General features: G+C 35.3%; 1 protein-coding gene across 5 annotated transcripts; it reads right to left on the bottom strand.

Annotated features, from left to right (window-relative positions):
- Positions 1-762: 762 nt before the first annotated feature.
- Positions 763-26,851, bottom strand: LOC110620874 (mRNA-capping enzyme). 5 transcript variants are annotated; one of them, XM_021764810.2, is made up of 18 exons: positions 26,530-26,851; positions 25,716-25,948; positions 22,220-22,358; positions 21,198-21,349; positions 20,968-21,051; positions 20,802-20,864; positions 20,413-20,541; positions 20,116-20,322; positions 18,387-18,506; positions 17,811-17,860; positions 13,516-13,678; positions 13,263-13,400; positions 2,711-2,833; positions 2,508-2,606; positions 2,087-2,176; positions 1,874-1,958; positions 1,578-1,708; positions 763-1,398 (listed from the first exon to the last, which is right to left on the bottom strand). In XM_021764810.2, the coding sequence occupies exons 2-18, from the start codon at positions 25,842-25,844 to the stop codon at positions 1,255-1,257; spliced, it is 2,046 nt and encodes a 681-aa protein (XP_021620502.1). In that variant the 5' UTR covers positions 25,845-25,948; positions 26,530-26,851; the 3' UTR covers positions 763-1,254. The 5 variants fall into 5 exon arrangements, with proteins under 5 accessions (XP_021620502.1, XP_021620503.1, XP_021620504.1 ...); XM_021764811.2 differs by having other exon boundaries at positions 26,484-26,842; XM_021764812.2 differs by having other exon boundaries at positions 26,509-26,842.
- Between the last annotated feature and the right edge of the window lie 650 nt (positions 26,852-27,501).

Raw genomic sequence — 27,501 nt, 5'->3', positions numbered from 1 at the left:
CATATAAGAAGAAAAATAAAGTGGACATTAATCATGAGAGAAAAATAACCTTTTCTTTTTATGTTTGAATATTAAGTTGAAATTGTAGGGAGAAAAGTACCATTTCTTATTATATTTTTTAAAAACAAATTATAAAATATTAAGTTATTTCTTGTTTTCTACTTGCCTCCCACTTTCTCTTTATTAAAGAGAGAATGAATGGTGTTCCACACTTATTATTTTTCTCCCTATTTTTCTTTTCTTCTCAATTTTCTTTCATTCCAAATACTTGGAAAAAGCATCCTTTCGTTTCCTTCTCTCGTCCATCTTCACCTCATCACATGGATAGCGTTTGAGCGAAAATGTGCTGAAAAATTGAATAAGTTTGCTTAAAATTAGTTTTTAACCAAGTTGAATTAATAAACAAGCACTAGTACCTCTATTTGGTGCCTTTACCTATAATTTCTTTCTGTTTGCATATTCTTCCAAGTACAAAACAAATATGCTTATTGTTATCTTACACCCTGCAACGACATCGTTTTAGATCACTCTGGAAATTATGCCCCTCAATTCCAACAGGGAATGCAAAGAACTCATTCAGACCATTGACCAAAACAAGCACCTATTAATCGCATTCTATCACCAGTGGCTCCTTGTTTTCAGTACAATTGGCTCCAACTGGAGTTCCAAATTGCAATGAGCTAAAACCCATTGATCCCTTTACTTACTATAGTCAATGTAGCAAACATAATTAACAACAGCTTTAAAAAAGCATCTGGAAAATAGCAGTAATAACAACAATAATAAAGCATAGAGCCAGGGAATGGCAATTTCCAAAAGGATATTCACATTGAGAGAGAGAACGTAAAAAGGGTAACAAAAGGTTCTAATTATAAAAAATGGCCAACTTTTTAAAATAACTTATCAATCACTACATAAAAAAAGGAGGGGAAATAACAATAATATACATGGTGACCTAATCCTAATTCTCTTTGATCTAGACAACTATCATTTAAGACAATTTCGGGTCTGATGTGGAAAACTATCCCGAGCGTACCCACCGGACCATAGAAACTCACCAGCAAAGTGCAAGCTATGAGGTTATAACAAGGTTATTGCTAATTACACAACATCTCTGTGTGACCCTACAGATGATATGCTCACCAAACTAAACCACCACATCACTACGCATGGGCATCAGTAAGTCCACCACTGGCTCCCTTTACTTAAAACTCATAATGGTCTTTGTCAAAAACCATTCTGACCACATGCCCATCACCTGCGGCGTGCTGAAGCTGTATGCTGGTGAGCTTTACTATCATTTCTTATCCTATCAGCATACATGGGCAGGCGAATGATCTCGTTAATCTCATTCAACAATATGTCCTCTGTTATATTGTCCTTGATGCTTCGCATCACCTGTTATGAATCGGCAAGCAACTTATTTGATGCAACAGGAACCTTTCCCCCATGCACTGAGGATGTGCTTCTTTACATTTATATATATAATAAATGCAATGATTCTGCTTAAATCATGCTGTCATCCCTTTGCTAATGAAGGCATTTATTAACAAAAAAGCAAATGTGATGAGACTAACCTTCCTGTAGGTATTAAACTCATTTGGCGTAGATTTATCTGTCCGGACTCGCATGCAAACCCATACCTGTTCATCTGAATCCCAAGAACACTCGATGATTTTCCCCGAGAATGAAGAGGGATCTGAACCATCTAAAAGTTTAAGAAGCAAAATAAGAAACCAGACCACAACTACATATAGTTTTAGAAACACAACTGAAAAACACTTCACAATAGCCACAGACCATATAACCAGACAGTGAAATATTACAACACTCAGCAGTAGAGACGCAAGATAAAATAGAAATTAAAATCAACCTTTGAATACAACTGTATTCCCTTCCATCAGCTTCTTTTTCCCCCGTTCATTTAGGTAAAGTAACTGGCGATCATCAGCATCCACCTATCAATAAATTTAACTACATTATCAGGGTGACTCAATAAGAATTTGAGGCCAAAAAGGCATGGAATAGCAAGGGATAGGCACCCAAGGATACAGTTTTAAGTCTCTTGTATAGTTGACAGAATCACCTCAAATAGAAAGTCAACTGAATTCAATTCTGGATACTTCCACTTCAGAAGCCCTTCATGAGTGCGCGGAACATAGGGATCATCCCAGCCCTGGCAACAAAAAAATGAGAAAGCACTTCTTGATAGCTTAAAACCAAAGATGGAAAATCAAGGTTTTTCACCCTATGCAGGATGGACAATGCAAGACACAAGGTCTTTTCACCCTATGCAGTATCTTTTTGCCCATTGTATGAATTATAAAATACAACACATAAAACTATAGAATGATTGTAGAGAGGAAGCAGATTGGGAGGGAAATACTAGACCAAGGACAACACAATACAGCACACGAGTTTCTTAGGGGGAAATCAACCATGAATGTTAGTGCAAAGAATTCATAAGTTGGACCATTTTAAAATGCTATTTCTTTGATCCTAATCACCTGGAAAATAAGACCATCTGCATCATGTGAAAGCTTTGGAATAAATTCCTTTAAAAGCTTGGTAACAGTAGAAAGCAACCAGAAATCCTTTCTTCTGACCTGGTAAGCACTTTGAACAGATCATTAATAAATTGAATAAGAGGACCAGGACAAAGGGACAGATCACAGATGTACTGTAGAGTCAACAATCCTCATTTCCTTACCCTGAAGGGTTCCAAGTCATATCTATAATAAGGATTCCTGCTCTGATAAATATGGTGCCTTTCATAATTCCGAGGTTCAATCACTTCTTTTTCAAGCATCTTCCATCGTTCATAAAATGGCCTCTGTAGCAAATTTTGAATCATGAAGACAAATCAGTTAGGTCTTGTAAAGTAAAAAATGAGTTGCGGTATGACTTTTGATAACCAAAGACGACATGCCCTTCATAAATCCAAAAATAGACACAATTTCATCAATTGGATGATCCTAATAAAAAACTAATGTTTAAAAATGAAATTACCCACAGGAACTTCACGGCATCAAATACTGGTATTTTGCATAACATTTCAAACAAATGATTTCCATAAAATTTTGTGGGACTTGTTTTTATTTCCACATTTACCATGTCAGTAAAACAAGTCCCACAAAATCTATATAAATATTATTTGTATAACCAAATTTCTTGTACAACCAAATTTACCATGGCAGCCATAAGAGAAGATTTATTTCTTGTACAACCAAATTTATATAAATATTATAAAGCTAAGCTCTAAAATAGGCTTACAAAATGCTGCCATGTGGTGCTCCATTATACTGCCATATGGTCCCCTATTTACCTTCATTTATCATCCCTATCTCCATTATGATTTATCCCCACTTTTATCAATGTTTTATCTCTAATAATGAGCTTTCCATTACTACGCTTTCCTTCTCATCTTCTCCTCATAGTTTTTATAACTCCTCTACCATCTCATTTCCTAATGCAAAACTAGGATTATAGAACTTAGGATGATGGGGACTCACCATACATGTGGAAGAAAGCATGTATTCACAGTGCTTCTATTTTATACACAGTGAAATATACTTGCTATGCTGAAATTTGTTATTTTATAGTGGTTTAGAATATAATAAGGTGATACTAGGTTCAATTAATTTCAACTTCTTGAAAGATATTTTTGTTGACTCATTTGTTGATTTCTAATGATATAATTTGATTAATTATTGATTCTAGGCACAAATTAGGATCCTTAATTATCTTTGTAATTATTTGATTATTTGCTTCCTTTTTAATTGTAATCATTATAAACAGGCATGTAAATCCTTGAAAAGATCAAAAGAGAAATACAAAAACACTCTTAAAATTTTTCAAAATTCTTCATGATATCATAGTTTTTTCCTGATTTTAGAATTTTAATTTAATTTTTTCCTTTTAGGGAATTCAAACCCTAAATCTACTGTTTTGGTATTGCCCTACTTAGGGCCCCTTTCCATGTCACCGCTGCCACCAATAGAGTCGCCAGGCATCCCGCTCCGACGCCGGAATCCCACACCCGTGAGGCTCACGCGCCTCTCAGCCCAGTCCACTCTAATGCCGTTTCCAACCTGTTTTGGGCCACCTCTTAACACTACATGGTCCTTTGGTGATTTGGTTAGCCTCTCTTGTGTGCACAAGCTTGGATAAACTCCTATTCTTTCACATTCATTCTTTTCATCATGGCAGAAGGTAAAAGAGTCTCGATTCTTAATTCTAATAGCCCTTCCTTGGAAATCAGTCCTGTAAAACTTGATGGAAACAATTATCTTACTTGGTCAAAGTCTTGTATGTTGTTTATCAAGGCTAGAGGACTGCAAGGTTATATCACAGGTAATAAAAAGCAATTAGATGAGAGCAATCCAGAGTTCCCTCAATGAGACTCAGATAATTGTCTTGTTATGACATGGTTGCTTAACTCTGCAACCTCATATCTCTAAGTTCTATTTGTTACTTGATATTGCTGTAAAGATATGAAAAGCATTGTCCTTAACTTATTCCAATATTAGAAATGATGTCCAGATTCGGAATAAGATCTGTGGCACTAAGAAGGGAGAAATGACTGTCTCCCAATTTTATTCTGAGATTTGTGGCTTATGATAGGAGCTTGACTACTATTAGCACTTCTAGGCAAGGCAGATTGTATTGGGAATGCAATCAAATTCAGGAAAATGATTGAAAATGAGTGGATTTATAATTTTCTTGAAGGCTTGAATAATGAATATGATCCAATTCGGGTCTAATTTTTGCATAAACACCTTTTTCCTTCACTAAAAGAGGCACATGCTCATGTTCAACAGGAAGAAAGTCACTGACATGCTATGCTCTATACTGCATCAGTTGAAAAGGCTGGGTTGGCTACTAAATTGAGCACCTCACAACCTCCTAATTGTGAGAAAGATCACTTGCATTGTGACTATTATAAGAAATCGAGACATACGAGACTTGCTGAAAGTTACACGATCATCCCACTAGAGGCCGTGGGGGGAAACGAGGTACCTCTAGAGCTCAAGTTAGTTTATCAGAAATTGTGGAGGTGCCCTTTAAGGAGACAACTATTATTGAGTTCCTTTCCTCTAATGAAATTCAGAATTTCAAGAGCCTCCTGTCTCATATTGACATTTTGTCCTCCTCTGGTGCCACATCTAACTTTGTGAAGTCAAATAATACTTCTTCTCTTGATACTATCCCATGGATTATTAATTTTGGAGCGAATAAACACATGACAAGATCTTCTAAAGGCTTTCTCAATTATTTTCTAACCAAAAGCAATGTCAGAATTGTTAATGGCTCTTTTACTCTTACATCCAGAACAAGTTCTGTTATTTGTACACCCAATATTAAATTATCATCTGTCATTCATGTTTTCTATTTTTCTGTCAACATTTTATCTATCAGTGCTATCACCAATGATCTTAATTGTAAAATTGGATTCTTTCATGATCATTGTGTTATTCAAAACCTTCACACAGGGAAGAGAATTGATAATGGTAGACTATATGATGGCTTATATATGTTGGAAAGTGTTGACTTATTTAACTAATCCTAGCTGATTCTAGAGATTTGATTTGATCTAATTAGGATCCTTAATTATCTATGTAATTATTATTTGATTATTTACTTCCTGTTTAGATATGATTCTCTGTGTATAAATAGTCATGTAGACCAATTGTAAAGATTAAGAGTGAAATACAAAAACACTCAAAATTTTCCCAAAATTCTTCATGGTATCAGAGCCTTTTCCTGATTTTTTGGGTCCAAATTCAATTTTTCATTTTTAGGGTTTCAAAACCCTAGATCTACCAATTTTGGTACTAACCCATCTAGGAGCCTCTTGTCACTCACCGCCGGCACCAGGAGAACCGCCGGACTGCTGCCAGCCGATCGACCAACTCCGACGCCGGAAAAGCCTGCGCGTGAGGCTCACACGCCACCCCTTCCCGACGCGTGACCCATCGCTTCCCGGTGCGTGACCCATCATCTGTCACTGCTTTGCTGCTCCGATCACTCCAGCGACGATTCCGATCATCTTTCCGACCTTCCCGTGCTGCTACCCGGTCTTTTTGGTGAATCGATTGGGCTCTCTTGTGTGTACAACCTTGGATACTTCCTATTCTGTCACAGTTTATAAACCTTTACCATGACAGAAGGTAAAAGGGTGTCAATGACAGAAGGTAAAAGGGTGTCAATAGCAGAAGGTAAAAGAGTCTCGATTCCTAACTCTGATTCCTCATTCTTTAGTGCCACATCTGACTTTGTAAAGTCAAGTAATGCTTCATCTCTTCATAATATTCCATGGATTATCGATTCTGGTGCGAATAGACACATGACAGGTTCTTCTAAAGGTTTTCTCAATTATTTTCCCTCCCTAACCAAAGATAGTGTCAAAATTGCTGATGGCTCCCTTACTCCCATATCCGGAACAGGTTCTGTTATTTGCACATCCAATATTAAATTATCATCTGTCCTCCATGTTCCCCACTTTCCTGTCAACCTTTTATCTGTTAGTGCTATCACCAATGCCCTTAATTGTAAAATTGAATTCTTTCCTGATCATTGTGTTATTCAGGATCTTCACACAGGAAAGAGGATTGGCAATGGTAGACTGCATGATGGCTTATATATGTTGGAGGGTGATCCAGGTTCTTCGATATCTCAAGCCTGTTTTGGAGAAAATAAGGATGTCAATCAAGAAATAATACAGTGGCACAGACGGTTAGGACATCCATCATTCTTTGCCTTAGAAAAACTTTATCCTAATTTGTTTGCTAGAACTCAGTTTGATTCTCTATTTTGTGATGCTTGTGAGTATGCTAAACACACTAGAACATCCTATCCTTTGAGTCATAATAAAAGTCAAATTCCCTTTGCGACTATTCATTCTGATGTTTGGGGGCCTACTCAAACTGTCTCCTTGTCTGGTAATCGATGGTTTGTCACATTTATTGATTGTTGTACTCGAATGACTTGGGTCTATTTGATTAAAGCTAAAAGTGATGTCTTTTCTTGTTTTCGATCCTTTCATAAGATGGTTTGTACTCAATTTGATACTAAGGTGAAAATTTTGAGAACTGACAATGGAAGAGAATACATGGATAGTAGCTTTTCTGCTTATTTGGAGAGTAATGGGATAATACACCAGACTAGTTGTCCTTATACTAGTGCTCAAAATGGCATTGCTGAGAGGAAAAATAGGCATCTATTGGAGGTAGCTCGATCTCTTATGTTCACCATGAATCTACCCAAAGCATATTGGGGAGATGCAATTCTTGCATCTGCTTATCTTATCAATAGAATGCCTCTCAAGACCCTTGACTTTATGAGTCCTTTGGCGGTTCTACAAGGGAAGAATTCATATGTTGTTCCACCAAAAGTATTTGGGTGTGTTTGCTTTGTCCATACTAGGACGGCAGGAAAACTGCATCCCAAGGCCCTTAAATGTGTGTTTGTTGGGTATTCTCCAACACAAAAAGGATACAAGTGTTATCATCCTCCCTCTAGGAAATACTTCGTTAGTATGGATGTTACCTTCCGAGAAACTGAACCCTACTTCAGCACCACCCACTCACCTCTTCAGGGGGAGAATAATGAGCAAGAAGAGGTAATCCCGAATTCTGTGATTCTGAATGATATGGTTCAACTAGAAAGTTTGAGTTCTAGTAGACAGGGGGAGATGTCCAATCAGGAAGAGAGAACTGGTTGTTTGGACAAGCCAGATTTGAGAAGGTATTCAAGGAGAGACAAGGCAAAAAAAGCCATTATGCAGTCTACTCAGAGTCAAGAATCTTCTCCTGGTGAGTTACCCAGTCATGAATCTTCTTCTGATGAGTTACCCACAACTCTTTCTTCTGGTGAGTTACCCACAACTCTTAAATGTTTCAATGACTTAGATAAACCTATTGCACAAAGAAAAGGGGTCAGATCTTGCACTAAACACCCTATTTCTAACTTTGTTTCTTATGAATCTTTATCTCCTTCCTATAGAGCCTTTGTATTGTCTATTTCCTCTGTGTCTATTCCACAGGATTGGAAGAAAACTCTTGCAGATCCTAAATGGAAGAAAGCAATGATTGAAGAGATGAAAACATTGGCTAAAAATGAGACTTGGGAGCTTGTCACTCTCCCACCTGAGAAGAAACTCGTTGGCTGTAAATGGGTGTTCACAGTGAAACACAAAGCTGATGGCACAATTGAACGGTTTAAGGCCAGATTGGTTGCTAAAGGATTCACCCAAACCTATGGAGTGGATTACCAAGAGACATTTGCCCCAGTTGCAAAAATGAACTCAATCAGAGTTTTGTTATCTTGCGCAGCCAACTTGGACTGGGACTTGCAACAGTTTGATGTGAAGAATGCTTTCCTCCATGGAGATTTAGAGGAAGAAGTGTTCATGGAAATTCCTCCTGGGTTCGCTGATGAGAAGACACAAGGAAAGGTGTGCAGGTTAAAAAAGGCTTTGTATGGGCTAAAACAATCTCCCAGAGCTTGGTTTGACAGGTTTAGCAGAGCCATGATGTCCTTTGGTTACCAACAAAGCAATGTTGATCACACTCTGTTTATCAAACATCATAAGGGTAAGATCACCCTTCTTATTGTGTATGTTGATGATATAGTGGTGACAGGTGATGACAAAGAGGAAATGGCTCAACTAAAGAGGTTGTTGGCCCAGGAATTTGAAATCAAAGATCTGGGAAAACTGCAATATTTTCTAGGTATCGAGGTGGCTAGATCAGAAAAAGGAATTTTCATCTCCCAAAGAAAGTACATTCTGGATCTTTTGGAAGAAACTGGTATGATGGGGTGTAAACCAGCAGAATCTCCCATTGAAAGTAATCACAAGCTGAAAGCAGGAACTGGTGAGTCCGTGGATATTGGAAGATATCAGAGATTGGTAGGAAGGTTTATTTATCTCTCACACACTCGACCGGATATAGCCTATGCTGTTAGCTTAGTCAGCCAATTCATGCATGACCCTCACGAGACTCATATGCAAGCTGTACTTCGCATTTTGAGATACCTAAAGTCTGCACCAGGGAAAGGGCTTCTTTACTCCAAACATGGTCGTCTCCGAATTGAAACTTTTACAGATGCAGATTGGGCAGGATCTCTCGATGACAGGAGATCCACCTCTGGCTACTGCACAGTTGTGGGGGGGAACCTTGTCACCTGGAGGAGCAAAAAACAAAGTGTTGTTGCTCGGTCAAGTGCGGAAGCAGAATACAGAGCAATGGCCCAAGGAGTATGTGAACTCTTATGGTTACAGAAGTTATTGGAAGAGTTGAGATTGTCCGAGAGAGACAAGATAACTTTGTATTGTGACAATAAAACTGCTATAAGTATAGCACAAAATCCAGTCCAACATGACCGAACCAAGCACATTGAAATTGATCGGCACTTCATTAAAGAAAAATTAACAGACGGTGTCTTGAGCCTAGTTCATGTGACTTCTACGGGGCAACTTGCGGATGTGTTTACTAAAGGGCTTAACAACAAGATCTACCATAATCTGATTTGCAAGTTGGGCATGTGTGACATCTTTGCACCAAGTTGAGGGGGAGTGTTGACTTATTTAACTAATCCTAACTGATTCTAGAGATTTGATTTGTTCTAATTAGGATCCTTAATTATCTCTGTAATTATTATTTGATTATTTACTTCCTGTTTAGATATGATTCTCTGTGTATAAATAGTCATGTAGACCAATTGTAAAGATTAAGAGTGAAATACAAAAATACTCAAAATTTTCCCAAAATTCTTGAGAAAGTGATCCAAGTTCCACAGTATCTCAAGCCTATTTTGGAGAGAATAAATAATACAGTATCATAGGATTAGGGCATCCATCCTTTTTTGTCATAGAAAAACTTTATCCCAGTCTGTTTGCATTTGCTAAAACTCCGTTTGATTTGTTATTTTGTAATACTTGTGATTATGCTAAGTACACTAAAAATTTATATCCTTTGAATCATAATAAAAGTCAAATTCCTTTTGTGACTTACCACCCACTCACCTCTTCAGGGGGAGAACAATGAGAAAGAAGAGTTCATCCCCTAATTCAGTGATTCTGAATGATCTAGTTCAGATGGAGAGTTTTAGTACACAGGAGGAGACGTCTAATCAGAGGAAAATTGATGTGAAGAACGCATTTCTCTATGGAGACTTAGAAGAAGAAGTGTTCATAGAGATCTCTCCTGAGTTTGAGATGAGAAGACACAAGGAAAAATGTGCAGATTAAAAAATGTCTTGTATGGGCTAAAAAAATCTCCCAAAGCATGGTTTGAAAGATTTAGCAAAGCCAAGTTGTCTTTTAGCTACCAACAAAGCAATGTTGATCCTCCTTGTTTATTAAAGGTTACAAAGGTAAGATGACCCTTCTTATTGTGTATGTTGTGTAGGTTGATGATACAGCGGTAACAAGTGATGACAAAGAGGAAATAACTCAACTAAAAAGATTGTTGGCTCAAGAATTTGAAATCAAAGTTTTAGGAAAACTTCAATATAGGTATTGAGATGGCCAGATCAGAAAAATGAATCTTTATCTCCCATAGAAAGTATGTTTTGGATCTTTTTGAGGAAATTGGTATATTGGGTGTAATCCAGCAAAATCTTCTATTAAAAGTAATCACAAGATGCAAGCAAAAACTAGTGAATAGGTAAATATTGGAAGATACTAGAGATTGGTAGGAAGGTTGCTGGACATAGCCTATATTGTTAGCTTAGTCAGCCAATTCATGCATGACGAGACTCATATGCATGTCTTTCGTAGCTTGAGATACCTAAAGTTTGTGCCAGGGAAAGAGCTTTTTTACTCCAAACATGATCACCTCCGAGTTGAAACTTTTACACATGCAGATTAAGCAGGATCTTCCGACGACAAGAGATCAACCTCCGGCTACTGCACAATTGTGGGAGGGAACCTTGTCACTTGGAAAAGTAAAAAACAAGGTTGTTGCTCAATCAAGTGCTGAAACAGAATACAGAGCAATGCTCCAAAGCATGTGTGAACTTTTGTGATTGCAAAAGTTATTAATGGAGTTGAGGTTTCCTGAGAGAAACAAGATAACTTTGTGTTGAGACAGCAAAACTACCATAAGTATAGCATAAATAGACATGTAAATCCTCGTAAAGATCAAGAGAGAAATTCAAGAATACTCCAAAATTCTTCAATTTTAAATTCCAAATCTCTCCTTTCTGTTACTATGCTTTCTTCTTTTTATCTACCCTCAAAGTGTTTTAATTCCGCAACAAGTTCTCAACTTTCAATTATTATGGCTACTTCATCTTTCAACCCATGACAATTTCATATTCCATATTGTTATGTTGAAAATTAAATTCCATTGATATTGCAAATATTTTCAGAGACTCATTGCATAACGCGTTTGATCTATTGCTTCAATTTCATACCTGTAACATGTTTGATGAAATGTTCTTTTGGTTTCATGGTACAAAATTGGGCATGAGATACTTTAATGGAGATTGAGAGCTACAGTCTAGAATGCCCGGAAGATGTTTGATGAATAGCTTCTTTGTTTTCATAGTATAAAGTTAAATATGAAATATTGTAATGGATATTATGGCTGCAATGTAGGAATCGGTAAATCATGCTAAAACCATCTCACCAGGTATTTAAGCAAAAGCTTATTTTCTTCAAATTCATTACATATATATTCATTATGATTTACTGTCATACATTGTTTTATTGCATTCTCTTAAATCTGAATGCTGCATTCTTTTAATTTGTAATGCATACATCTGTCTCAGGTTGTTAACTATCTATTACCATGTGGTCCTAATATAGTGGTGCCTTTCAATGAGTTTCCATTTGTATGGGTTTGATTTTGAAACCTTACCTATAGCAAAATTTTATGTAATGCTTCATAACAGTTCACTTGGTGGAAATATAGCACTTTATAGGAATCTTAAAAAGCAGTAGACAACATGGCTATTATGGTTAATTATTAATTGATAAAAAAAAAAAAGGAAAAAACAAAAAGAAGATTAATGTAAAAAATCTATGGTGCATTTTAGAAGTTTCTGCTCTTCATTGTTTTCAAGGATGCTTCCGATTTCTAAATGTGCTTTTGACTTGATTAGTATACCTTGCTATTAGTTTCGTAACTGTGTATTCTGCAGAACAATAAATGCTGGTATGGAATTATGAAACTAGATATTAATGCCATAATTTGTTTTTAAAACCACATTCCAAAATAACTACTTGAATATTAACTACATAACTCTCAAGTTGGCATTGTGAACTATAGTAAATAGAAGATTATTATTTAGTCCCTCCAGTATTGAAAAACTCATCAGTTAATCCCTCAGTTTTACAAAATATATTAAAACGACCATGACGTTTTAAAAAATCTAGCAATTAGTCTGTCCGTTAGTTTTAGCCATTATTTTAACCATTAAGTATCGTAAAAAAGTCTAAAATGCCTTGATAGAGAGAAACTAACTAATAGACCTTTTACAAAATTGATTGACCAACTAATGAGTTTTTTCAAACTAAAAGGACTAAATAATAAAGCACTTAATGGCTAAAACTAATAGAATGGTTAATTAGTAGATTTTTTAAAATCTTGGGGATGTTTTTATGTATTTTTCAAAACTGAGTTAAGTTTCTCCATAACATAAAAACTAAATAGTAAATTTTCTATAGTAAAATGAGATTTATGAAAAATCATATATTTAATTTTAATTACTGTGATTGATCGTAACAGCAAATAATCATTTGTATATGTGTGTGTTGATAGGATGCTTGAGGTTCTTAAGGTTCTTGATTCTCATCGTCCAAAAGTTTATACATTATCTATACTTTATTTGATTTCTATATATATATAGTCAAATGTGAGATATATATTTCTTGATTCTAGGATTTTAATGTATGCTTTGGTAATTTAAAATTAGGATTTGATCTTGCACTCGTTCATTCATAATAGCCTACCAAAAAAAAAAGGATGCATCCTACACTTCTTAGGAAAATGACATATTCATACATCTGTACATTGTCTTAAAATAAGATAGTATAGATATGTTTTGCATCTGCATGTGTTTTCAGCAAAACCTAAGGGTAGTGATCGACCTACAACTGAAAATAAACAAATAAATGTGCGCTTGAGCAATATACATTAAGGCATAACAACATGCTTTTAGGTGGAAAATTTTAGTGCTCATATTAAAAAACAAAAGCATCGTTGGTACGGAAGCATCCTATTATGTCTTACAAATTTCACTGTAAAACTAACCTCTACAACGGACATGTGGTTAATGGCCATCACGTCATAGATAAGGTATCTTCTCTCCTGCTTCTGTGATTCCGGCATAGTATCAATAATCATCTCCCCATCAAGTAAGGTATAATGGTGTGTCTTATCAGCTAAAACCTTACCAATAAAAAAAGAAAGAGGAATCATGTTAGAAAGCATCAACGAAAAGCTGTACCAACGAGATTTCAATATTGGAATTGACTGTATTAAAAAACAATGCTTGGATACATACTTCATTAGTGCCTTTGCAAGGAAACCTCATCTGGACCCTTCGAAAATTAAAACTCCTATCGATCAAATAACAGCCATCCATCATAATTAGCATCATATACCTTGTTCCATCAGCCTTCCATGTTGCATAATAATATCGCTGCCTTAAAAGCTGTAGATTGTCCCTGAACCCCAAAAAAAGGGGCAGTTCCAAAAATTAGAACTTCCGTAAAATGAGACCAAGGAAAAATTAAATAAAAATTGGCCATATTTAGCTCCATGACTGCTCTAGTGTAAATAGGAATAAGTAAAAAAGCACATCACTAATTAACAAAATCGATGAACTTTTTTAGTAACAAGGCAAAAGAGGAATAAGATGCATCATCTTTGCATCGGCTCTCCTATAAATTCAAACTTGCGGTATATCAGCCACAATCTTCCTCATAAGCACAATATACAATTACCTCATTTAGATACGCAGCCCAAACCCAGACCACAAGAACAAAACAACATAAAACAAAAAAAAATAAAAATCAAAAAAAGAAGAAGAAGAAGAAGATGATGATGAAGATGAAGTAAAGAAAGATAAAAGCAAGAAGACAGAATCCATGGATCCCATCCTCTGGCTATAGAATGTGAATATGCACTTGCCAACACATAAAACCCTATCGACACAGAAAGCATCACTTGAATTAGGTCAATAAAAGAACCATCATTTTGGTGACATTCATTCCATGCTGTCACACCGTTGTATAGGGTTAACCCTCTTTAGTCCATTGTGGTTTTACCATATATCACAATTTTAATTTGACCACTTGCTCCCATGTGCCTCATCTCAGATAAATTTAAAGCAAAATCTGAAACAATATCACATCATTTTCATTGGAAAAATTATAGTAACAGATGTAACACAATATCATCTTTCATCTGCAGCCAACCCATATGCAGGGGGATAACACTTCATTCTACCCTTTTTATGTACCTTCACCAGCCTTTTCTCACACAAGTTTTGTCATATGTAAGTAGCATAGGTTGTTTTCAAGCTTCAAGAGTTCTAGGAGATTTGGTTATCTGTACAAATACCTGAAGTTCCTCCCTTTTCCTGATGGGTTATTATTTATCTATTTTTATTTTTATGATAATAAAAAAAAGGCGTGCTTCTTAATGATAATGAAAAACTATAATAACTACAGATTTTCAAGCCACTCACCTTGTCTGAGATCACAGAGAAAACAAAAAGAAAGAAGCTTGTTTCATAATAGTACAACAATAACAACTAACAGAACTACTACTTAATCTCAAACTAGATATGATTGGTTATGTGGATCATTTTTCACCATTTAGCCGTGCCTGAAACCAATTCTACATCAATTTCAGAAACTACAAGTCTCTTGATACTACTTCCCTTTAAATCATATTAGGTCTCCCACTTTCACTCGTTACTTCTTCCACCACTAACTTATTACACCATGACATTGGGGCATTTGATACTATCCGTTGGACATGATAAGTCCATCTTAATCAGCCATCTTTTATTTTAGCTATTGTGATAAATTGCTAATGCACCTTTTGGCAAATGTGATAATTCCTAAGCTTATCCACTATCATCTTATCAAACATCCATCTCAAATTCCATATTTCCACCACACTCATCTTGTGGCTATGTTATATCTTGAATGCCAAACATTCTCTTTCATACAACAAAATTGGCTTGCACACAATTCTATAGAACTTACCTTTCACTTTGCCAAGGACCTTATAGGCACACAGCACAATGATTGCAAACTTCCATTTCACCTATCTGTTTTGATCCTACAAGTTACATTCTCACCATCTCCATTTTTTAAGATGACAGAACATAAATACTTGAATTGGTTACATTTTCATACCAAATTCCATCTACCTAAACCTTCACTCTGTTTCTTTTACAAGAGCTAAACTAGCCATGCACATATTTGATCTTCTACTTGGCCTAAATCCCTTACTCTCAATATTAATCCACAATAACAACTTTTGGTCAACTCCTTTACTAGTTTCATCCACTATGAAAACATCATCAGCAAATAATATGAACCACGTGATAGTTTCTTGAATATAATTGGTTAGCTCATCCATAAATGAATTAAACAGGTGATAGGCACGGATCAAAGTCCATCCTCGATGAAAAGTTTACAAGGAACTTGTATGTACTCTCTCCCACAATTTTTATACATGATTGTCCCCTCATACATCTCCTGAATACATCTACGCATATGAGATGGACTCCTTTCTTCTCCAACACCCACCAAAAAACTTCCCTTTCTATTATATCATCCATTCCCATCCCTATATTTTCATTGATCTTCTGGACAGAAAGACATTCTATTGTAAATCTACTAAGCATAAAGGCAAACTGGTTTCCTAATTCTATGTTCAATCACCCTTTCCAATAGCTTCATCATGTGACTCCACAATTTAGAGCATGATAGTTTGTATAAATGTCTAGGAAAGTGCTTATCCCTTCACTCATTTGACATCTTTCCAAACCTTCGTATGCCATTTAATAGTCTGGTTTGCCAAGCTACTCCAACCTCCCCAAGACACTTTCACATATCTATAGAGATACCATATGGGCCTCAAGCTCCCTTTACCAATATTGTTCATGGCACCTTTAACTTTAGCATACCTAATTCTACAAGTATCATAATTCTCCTCCATCAAAAGAACATTATGGTTTGTAAACTCATCCTATGACTCGCTTTGATCTCACCATCTCCTGATAAAACAGGTTGATTATCATCTTTAATGCATTAAACCCGAGTTAGATCTCTACCACCTCTTTTCCTTCAATGGTATTAGCTTGCACATCTCCTTCTCTCCCCCCTCATGTCCCAAACTTTTGATATGATGGCTAGAGATTTACCATGAGCTTCCTCTTCCTAAGTTTCTCCTTGCCAACTTACATTTCTCAAAGGCCATCTCCTTTTTTTGCCATTGGTAACTTTATATGTCATTCTTTTTTTCCATCTTTAGAGCTTTTTGAACCTCTTCATTCCGCTGCCAAGACTTATGAGCATGGTCCTCTAACATTGGATATGTCTAGTATATCAACTGCCACTTGATGCACTTCCTATTACCCTTCATGCAGCGTCAATGTTAACATCTAAAACTCTAAAATCCACACCCCTTGTTTGGTTCGTGTCTTTTAGCTTTCACCATCAAATTGTAGGTTGCATAAATCCCTTTTCATTCTCCATTCTCTTTATCTTCACATCTAAACCACCAGTCTTATTAGTAGTTAGAGCCTCACCAAGGATCACTTTGAAAATCCTATGTAGCTTTGTCCTCTACTCTAGTAAGGGAGGAAAAAAGACTATTTGGCTATGTTTATCTTCACTCTCAAAGGTAAATCAAGTGTAAATCCTTGTTTTTGAAAAGTATATTCGTTAAAATCAAGTCACAACAAGGCAAAGCAAATTCTATATAGTCTATCCCTCCTCATTCCACTCTGCTCTCATAAATGAAACCTTGTTATCATGGCCATATGAGAATCCCTTGAACTAATACATCCATATCTTTGCAAAGTTTGCTTTTAGCTTCCTTATTCAAACCTACTTGAGATGCATACATACTGATGATGATAATATCTTTTCCCAACACTAATTTCAAAGGGATAACCTTATCATCAATCTTCTTCATCTTCACTAGTTTAACTTTAAATATTTACTTCTATTATGATTCCTACCCATTTCTACTCTTCTCAACCCCACCTCTTTCTCTTGTTTACTTAGTTTCTTGAAGACATGTTATGTCAACCCTCCTCTCATAGTATCCATAAGCTCCATTGACTTTCAAATCAATGATTCTATGTTCCAACTACCAAGGTGGATCTTACTCTTTTAGACTCACTTTTTTTACCCTCGCTCATCCATCATGATGACGAAACCGCTACCTATTTTGCACCGCTTTGTTGTAGTGAGACTAGCTTCTTTACTCAAATCAGTCCATGATGGGGAAAACCTTGATAAGGCCATGCTGCAATGTGCTGAAACCCCTCACTCATTTAACATTAAATTGGAGACTTGAAGAAAAGCGTGCCAAGGTGGGCATGTCTCCACATTCAAATAAAAAGGAAAGGCCATTCTATCCCAAAAATATCAGGCCTGCCTCAACAAAGAAAAGAACCACAACTTTGTTCTAATACACAGCATGTCGAGAACACACTAAAATTATCATTAAAGAGTCATATGGCCTTGCTCAAGAGTTATAGTGTAGGGAGAAGAGAGAGAGAGGGGAAAGGGGAGTGTACAAACTATCATAAAAGAATGCAGACTGAACCTGTTGAGAGAAACTGGATGTGACCCCGGGAATTGTGGATTTCCTCTTACCTGAAATTCAAAGTAACAAATCATCAAATGCCTGTGACCATAAAGATAGAAATGGAGTCCAAAACAAGTATAAGAGTTAGGTGCTCCCAATGTCTCGTATCTATGCCTCAAGCAGACATTGTATAATACAATTCAAAACTTGTTTATGGAAAGCAATGAATAAAAGCACAACTTCATAAGAACACCTAATAAGCCATTTACGAAAAAGAACAAGAGGAAATAGAAGATGTTAGAGAAGTCTTTCCGATGAGGATATGAAATACCACTAGAATAGTAAGATTATATATATGCAAGAATAGTAAGATTATATATATGCATATATACACATGCATACACATGCAACTGGCAGTACATCGAAACTCAAACTATCCATTTCCTCTGTTCCACTCACTTTAGGGCTACAGCTACAGAAAGAACTAGAGTAGCTAAATCCCCAATTAAGCATAATAGTTGCTTCAAATCTAAGATGGCCCATAATTCAAGGAATGCAAGCAAATATCCAAGTGTAAAAGATGGGCATCCTTACAGGAATATTTAGCTTAAGTGTTTGGTAGCAAAACAGTCGCAAAGCATCCAACTGATCAACAGGAATTTCATCTCCCAGAACATCATCATTTGTCATTATGGCATCCACCTCATGATTGTCCTGAAACAATACGAAGCACAACAAGATATTATTATTATTTTTAGGCAAATTGGAATAATAAATGAGCTACATAATGGGGTTACATCTTGCCAACCGAACCAATGAGATATAAACCTAAAATATCCAAATGGAGTTCCCATTGATTACTAATTCCACTCTACTAGAATCAAAGAATTGCATCAAGCTAGGCCACCTCTACTTCTCACCACCTACAAAGCACTTATTACCTCCAATGTACGAACCCAACTACTTGTATAGTATTTTCTCCCATTCACACAAAAAAATAAAAGGAAGAGAACAACTTCCTATGTAACTTCAGGATTGGATCTTCACCCTCAAGAGTAATTTTTTGGTTATACAATCCTCTCCATTCCTTTCTCTTTTTTATATATAGAATAAAATTTATTGAGATAAATAAGAAATCAGGTGTAATACAATTTTAAAAACCTCTGAACACGTTTTCTAATTGTGTAACACTAGTAAAATTCCAATATGAATAAAGTTAAATTAAATTAAATTAAAAAGAAAAAAAAAAGAAAAATTATTCCAGACCCAGTGACAGATATTGACCAAAGGTTGGCGTCAAAATGACATTCCCAATGTCTACATCAGTACATCTGCATCTACAGAACACCATCAAACACACAAGTCAACTTCAAAGTTCAAATATTTGGGTATCAACATCCACTACATCTAGAGAACATTACTAAACTCAGCCTCTCAACCAGATTTTAGTTGAGTAAGGTTTTTTCTTCACAAACTCAGTAAAAGCAAATCACTTGTCCAATTTCCAAATCCTGACAAGAACTCCGTCCACTCTGTGTTTTTACCCCCTCGCATTCTAACTAGACGGTCCAGCACATTAGCCCATTTTTCACTCATACAAAAACTCAAACCAGCTTCTATGTACAACCACCTACAGACTTTACCAGCAAATTGTATTTTCAATCATTTAGCTGTAGCATTTTTTGCAAATTCTTCTTCTTTTTCTTGTTTCATTTCGATGTTTGCTACTTAATCCATCCCAATTCCCAACATCCATGAAAAAGCCGCAGGCATACCATTTCCTTCTAAATGTCATGATTGAGAAGTAAAAACCACAAGCAGCCTAACCACCAACCAGGTTATTCTATCACAATGGACAAAAAATATTTGTCTAATTCGGTGTCTTTCGCCAATGCATTCAGAGCACAAACCCAAGAAAAAGAAATAGTTTATATCACAAACCCAAGAAAAAAAGAAAAAAAATGCATTCAGATAAAACTTTCAGATGGGATCATTATGCAGATGAGAGGTCAACAACCTGACAATTGCAGAAATTAACATTCACTGTTTTCTAAAAAGGAAACTTTCCTCTAATTCAACACAATTAAGCCTCAAATCCAAAATAGGTTCCTCTAATCATATCCATTTCGTCCTTTCCACTTAGTTTAAGGTTATATCTCTCAGCAAATTTCCTTAAAGTGAATATTTCCTCTAAAATAATCAATTCTCTTATAGAACATGAGTTGCAAGAAAGCACGCGAACTAATCTTTAACATCCATGTAACAGCCAAAATGAAGAATATCAATAGCCAGAAGTTTATTTTGCTAGAGAGACTACACATACATGCAAAGGAGCAGCTGAACCTCCATCATCATCATCATCTGGCACTGCTTCACCATTAAGATCTAAATCAGAAGATCTCTTCCACTCAGGGGTTGGCGGACAAACAACCATTTCTGGCTTTGTTTCATGATAAAATTCATATAAGGTCTTAATATAGTCTGGTTTATAGATTCCTGGAGGCCGTGCATCAGAAAATAATTTTATTGCCTGCAAACCAGCAAGCAAGAAGAGGTTTCAAAGTAAATAGCCTGAGAAGTAACACCTACTTGGTAACACACATATCTATTAAAAACAGACCTGTGTGACAGACTTCGGCATTGTGCGCATTATATAATGGACAATCATATATCCTGTGCGATTGTGCCCATGTGTACAATGCACGAGAATATGCTTCTTAGATTTTTGACGAGCAAGAAATTGTGTAACCTAAAAAAAAAAAGTTAACACACATCATGATCACAAATACACAAGCATCTTTCGTTCCTATATAATCAAAAAGCCAAGAAATAATGAAAATAATTGTGGTTCAACTCATCATGTGGTAGATGAAGCCATATCATAATCATTCTAAATAATGGTCTGTGCACCATGCCAATAAATGGTAGGAAGGAAGCTAGACTAAACATTTTTAAGAAATCCACTAGTGAACAATCACAGAGAAATAAAGAGGCCTAAAAGCAGCATACCTCATAAACAAAATTATTTACAGATGCATTCTCAGGTACTGAATCACGCCCCTTACATTGAATCTAGGCAAAAAAAACAATTAGGAATTTAATTTCAATCAGGGGAATAAAGTGCATTACAATCCAAAAAGTCAGCCATAAAAACAAATGTAACATTGCAACTCACCTTAACATATTTAATACCCTCTTTTTTCAAATCTATTGTTGAATAGTAACGGGTAGTATTTGTCAAATCAATCACCAAACCAAGCTGAAAAATCAGTGAATTAGACTTAAACTTCATCCAAATAGTATTCTCTGTTCAACAGAAAAACATTGCTAGTTCTCCTCATTGTAGTTTGTGCATACATTAGGAAATAGAGAAAAGGTAATAAAGATAACTTTCATACTACTTACTTTCCTTCCTAATACTCTTTGCTGATGAATCACTTGTTTAAAAGAGTATCTTCTTCCAGGAGGAATACAGTCATTATAGGCTTCACCAAGTGGAACTTTGGACGGAACAATACCAAAGATTTCCTGACCAGATGCAGGGCAATCCAACCACCCTACGATTTTTTAGAACAACTTGATTGAAAATATAGATATAATATTTGGGATAATGAAATAAAAACTCCTCAGGTGATGGAAAAAACAGATGAAAAGATTTCATCAACCTGGACTAAGCAATCAAATTCTAGGCATTATAGAATTATTGCACAAGACTATGTTTTATAACACACCATAAAAAGATTCATTATTGAGAAAATGGCAAAAAAAAAAAAAAAGAAATCCTCCACTGCATAAGAGAAATTTTTAACTGACCCAGGCGATAGCATTCAATTTGCATCAATGCATTCACCTAGAGCATTCCTACTTGAAGAAGCTCTGAAGTCTGTAACAACTAACAGTGATCAATGAAAAGGTGCTAGCCAATCAGTCCCTTTATTTGGTCATCCAGCAAAACATTTTAGATTTACAACTGATGAAAGATTGATGCATTATGCTTCTCACAGCTGCCATCCATACGATTGGCCCAGCAAAATTATATGATTCCATAGAGGTCATAAAAATTTAAGATACCACTTCAAATTTCTCATATTCAGATTCCTAGCCAACCACCATCATTTTCAAAAACAAGGCTCTTCAATGTAACCAAAAGAAAAAGATAAATTCAATTTTGAAAAAGAAAAATAAGATGAAAACAAACTTTGTATCTTTCCATCAAATTAAGATCTACCAAGATGCAAAAATTTCAACAGAAAAATCTAATAATGCTTTGATATAAGAAATCTAGTGAGAACAAAAGGCCAGCATCAAATGCCTGTTATACACTTAATTCCATAGAATGAGAGTAAGCAAACATTATACAATGTGACCATAATATTTCTACAGCTTCAGCAAACTATTAGTGGTGAGCAATTAGACAATAAACTTACCAGGAGGGAGCTTAGATTTATCATAAGTTTTATAGTGTTTGGCCGGATAGCATTGTTCATGTACTGGCTGCCGAGACACAGGAACAGGTCTGTCATCTGAACGTTCAGTCCTCAAACGCTTGCGTCTTTCTTCACGCTCCTAAATGAAAACAAGATCAACAGCCATGCATTAGCATAAATAGATGCATACCAACAATATCTTGTTTATCACACAGAACACACATGGCATGCCGACACATGCTAGGGTACAAAAGAATTAAGCAGCTGCAGCAGCTACTAGAGCCAGAAAGCAACATCTCCAAAGTGAGTTTTATGTACAGCATGTAATCAGATATTCATGCAAAGGCATCCAAAGAATATGTGTGGCTTTCTTATCATAGGGCATCCAAAGAATATATGTGGCTTTCTTTATCGTCTTTAACATAGCAGTGCAAACTCCTCGAAATTTTGGAAGCCACTATTATGGTCCCCGGTTACGAATCACATCACGTAGAATTTGTTCATAATTAATCTACTTGTTTTATTGAATAATTAGAAACCCCTTATGGAGGTTCTCATAATCTTAGTACTTCTAAGAAAAGTAAAAGTCTAATACAAGCTACAATTGGACAACAAACTACTAAAAATCTAAAAACAAACTACTAAGATAAGATAATAAAAATAAAAAGAAACTACTAGATAAATGCAATCTATTTATTGTTGATAAAATATAATCTTAGTTGATAGACTTCTTAAAAAACAATTGAACTCAAATGAAGAATGGATTTGGTTTATCCATTATCCATCACATCATTTCCCTATGTAGCTTCAGATCCAAGACAACCTTGTAAACAATTAACTAATACTTTCCAAACTCGAGTGTCTAGATAAAAAACAACTCTATGCCCTTTTTCATATTACTTTTGCATGCATGTCTGCAATTTCTGTAAGTGTATCCTGATCTCGCTTAAAACTAAATCACGTTCTTTTAAAACATAATCTAATACCTCCACTTTTGTAGATCTTGGAAAGTAGGATAATAATGGATCATATGTGTCATCACATGAGGAAAAGTCGAGTTTGGATTTTTTGTATCACCACAGATCCTTCTATCCTCTCATTCGCTTGTTGACCAAAATCTTGTTGACCAAAATTTTGTTGGTCGTTACTCAATCTATCTTAGTTTTGGTTCACCCCCTATTGAAAGTTCGAACTAGTTCATAAATTTGCTAAACTAAGTCATTCAAACGTGCATCAAATCATTGCATGAAAGCATTCAGCTTCTAGTCTAGAATTGTTGAATCGGCCATGATGACAGGCTCTGATACCAAGTTGTTATGGTTCCGAGTCACGAATCGCATCACAAGATGATTGATGGGAAGGAGGTCATCAGAGGGAGCTCTTGGCATCTCAGACTCATTAATGAGAGAGTCTTAAGTCTCAAATTTGTTTATAATTAATATACTTGTTTTATTGAATTAGTAGAGGTTATCACAATCTTAGTACTTCTAAAATAAATAGAAATCTAATACAAGCTACAATTGAGTAACAAACTATTAAGATAAGACACTAAAAATCTAATAACAAACTACAAAGATAAGATAATAAAGATGAAAAAAAAAAAACGAGACAAATGCAATTTATATATTGTTGATAAAATATAATCTTAGTTGATAGACTTTTTTTATAAAAGAAATGAACTTTGCTAAAGAATGGATTTGGTCTATACATTATCCATAACAACCACATACATGGCTTAGAGGGTTTTTAGCTTAACTTATAAAAATTAGCTCATAAATACATAACACTATCAACTATTTGAAGCTTATAAGCATTTAAAATTTTAAGCAATTAAGTGTTTGGTTAAAATGCTAATAAGTGATTGATAAGCAATGGATATGATTGGCAACAAGTACCTTATAAGCGCATTTATTATTAAAATTACTTAAAAGGATATTAAATAAGATATATGGTGAAGTTTTAAAATTAAGGAACAAACCAGCTTATAATTTAGTGTTTATACGCACCAAAATGAAAAACTTGTGTCCCCCGAATTTCCTTTTTTAGCTTTAATGTTAAACTTATAAGTCTAGAAAATGTAATAACAAACATGTCAACTTATTTTTAGAGTTTATAAGCTGATTTGACAGGCTTATAAGTTAAGACAAACGCTCTCTCAATTTGATTGAGTACACCAAATGCCTCCTAAATATTTTGTTTTCATTTCCTATCTGATCACCAGGAAGTCTTTGCAAAACTTTAATCACTTGAGATATTTTTTCACTTAATCTGCCAAATTAAGCACACATAGAGCCATAATGAAGGTACATTTTCACTATTTTAGAGGCTCAATTATCTCTTTTACAGAAAGAGTTAATTGATAAAATTGATTGCTTATGGAGATGTTAATCCAATCAGCTGGAACTTTTGAAGGTTCACATAGAGAAAATAGAAAAGTGATCCTCCGGCTCTGTTCGTACTTTTTATCGGGAAATGTATCATGCAAATCAAAAGATAGATACCCATTTTCGAGCATTTTAAAGAATATAATAAATCGGTTCAAGTATTATGTAGCTCAAAAAAAAATCTTTATTTCTAGCATTTGAACACATAAAAACTTGTTGATGGCAAATATTTGCCGAGTGAAAAGGAAAATGAAATCCCATATTCAAAATACATATATTTCATTCTTTTTCCAATCATAAATAGGCAAATTAGTTCATCTACTATTGCCAATCATTATCATTACCACCAATAGTTGTTGCAACCACAATTTAACCCCCACTTTTGTGTGACTTGCATATACATATATACATAAATACATATATGTATATGAAGCCCTCATGCATCCAATTTTTCCATGGTTTTCTTCAGTGTAAGAAAAAAAAAATTCCCATGTTCTCCAAATCCCAAAAAGTAATACAAGATTCTAGCTGATTCCAAACAATTGAATATCATTCTCACTTCTTCCTTTTTTTTTTTGGGCTAAGAAAACACTTTTCAGGGAAAATTAAAGAACCTAAGGCATAAATCTAATTCCAATTAAAAGTACAACTCACTGAGGAGAAGGGGGAACAAAAAGATTGGGAGAAGGGGAGGAGACTGGCTAAATTCCTTTGAATCTTAAATGATGAAGCTCAGGTATCAAACTACCAATATAGTCATTCCCATTAATGGGTCTAAAGGGGGACGGTAGGGGCTTCTGCCTCCTGAAATTTTAATTTTCACATGTAAATTGGTTGAGTATGAGTTTATTTTTAATAAATTATCACTTTTAGTCCCCTAGATTTTTAATAAAAATTATAAAAGGTTGACCTATTTAATTGTTAAGTATATATTTTGATGCCCGTAAACTTTGGTTCATCACTGCTCATTCCAATTGCAACAAAGTCCACAAGCTCATCTACAATCTTTGTGACTCTTGAGATTTAGAACATAATGATACAATTCAGGCCAACAAAGCACATTCTTCTACTGCAAATTGCTCAGGGCATCAAAAAGCAAAATTTAGAAATACCCGGCGTGCAGTTTCAACACCAGTTTCAAAACGTTCTTCTGGAGCACTGAATTCTTCTATGTGCTCTTCAAAATTCTCTTCATCATCTTCAGGTACAGGTGAAACATTTAAGTCCATGGTAACAACCATTCAACATCCACCACACAGCATTTACCAACATGAAAATCTCTAACGTTTTGTAAGGCTCTTTCTTCTAGCAGTATTGCAACAGCACAAACTATGTAACTTGTTACCTGAACTCATTAAAGAAATAAGCAGGATTATAATTTAATCCATTAGTATGCACCAATCCATTGAACTCAAGATGTGAGAATAAATAAAAAGAACTGAGTGACATATTGGCATTACAGTTTCTAACAACATTGAAAACCCATATATCGCCCACTTCAATAAAACTATCCATCTCTAAATGCAGAGGAACTGGGGCATGAGGGAGAAAAACAAGACATGGATAAAGAGCTCATCCATCAAGTTAGACGTAATTCTCTCAAGTCTCACCAAGAATCAGACACCAACATGCTTCATTTCACTAATTATTTTACTATTCCAAATCCCAACATGTGAAATTTGAAAAATCAAAAACACTCGAGTGGTCAAATTTTCTCGGACACATTTTTCCCGGCAACATGTAACAGAGGATATCACTGGCTCGAACCCTAAAACTGAATTTAAACACCGAATGGCATGCTCCTGGAGCTCCAAACAGCAAAAAAGAAAAAAAGGGCATCATAGAAGGCGGACAGAGAAGAGTTGAAAGCTCGCATATACCATGCAATCAAAGAAAAATTCTAACCGAAACGAGGAAACACCATGCCTGCAAACTAATAGAGAAGCTGATTCTTTGTGTCGCAGAGAAACTGAGACGCGCGCGATCAATAGACAACGAAATACCTTCTTCCGTTGCACCGAGTAAAACTTGAAAACGCCTGCACCGGAAAATTATGGCACGGGTGGTCTACGTTGTCGCCAGTTAAACTCCTCTTCGAAACCCTAGAGCGAGAAAGAGACGGTAAGGAGGTTTGTTAGTTTTGAGAGAGAAGTAAAGGTTTTATTCAAAGATCAATCCATGTCAGGAGAGAGAACAGGCAGAGAAATCCGCGAATCGGGGGTTAGGAACTCAAGTGAATATTTGTTTATATTTAATTACTCATATTTTTATTTATTTATATATAAAACAAAGGAATTTTGGATAATTGAAATTGAAATTTAATAATAAAAAATTCAGTTTTGGAAATGCCGGGCACGGTGGTCAGTGAAATTGTACGGGAAGAAATTTTAGATAATTGAAATTGAAATTGAAATTTAATAATAATAAATTCAGTTTTGGAAATGTCTTTGCATGGTGGTCATTGAAGTTGTACTTTAATCTGCGCTTCGACCGAACTCTCTCTTCACGGCTGTGTAGATGGTCAGTTTTACTTTGAAAGCTATGTTTTTTGTGTTGCATGTTAATTTTTCTTCTTTTTTGTTTTGATTTTGTTTCTAAGTTTAGCATTTGGTTCTTGTTGTATGTTTATTTTGTCTTTATGTCAATTGTTGACGGAGTGCTTTAGTAGTTGGATGTATCTGGATGTATCAGAAATCTAGAGTTTGTAGGAATCGAAATTATAATTTTTGAATATTAAAATTTTTCAAAATTAATATTAAAAATATTAGTATAAATTAATAGTAAATTAAGGGTTGAGTCGGTTGTTTATAAGTCCTTCTTGTTTACTTATTTTGGATATATCATATGAGATATTTACTCCTATTATAAGTAATTTTATTTTTAAAACTCTTTACGGGA

The sequence above is a fragment of the Manihot esculenta genome, chromosome 8 (assembly GCF_001659605.2).
Source record: "Manihot esculenta cultivar AM560-2 chromosome 8, M.esculenta_v8, whole genome shotgun sequence".
In the NCBI taxonomy this organism is placed as follows: Eukaryota; Viridiplantae; Streptophyta; class Magnoliopsida; order Malpighiales; family Euphorbiaceae; genus Manihot; species Manihot esculenta.
The sequence above is the reverse complement of the archived record's forward strand: the minus strand, read 5'-3'. Positions and strand labels throughout refer to the sequence as shown.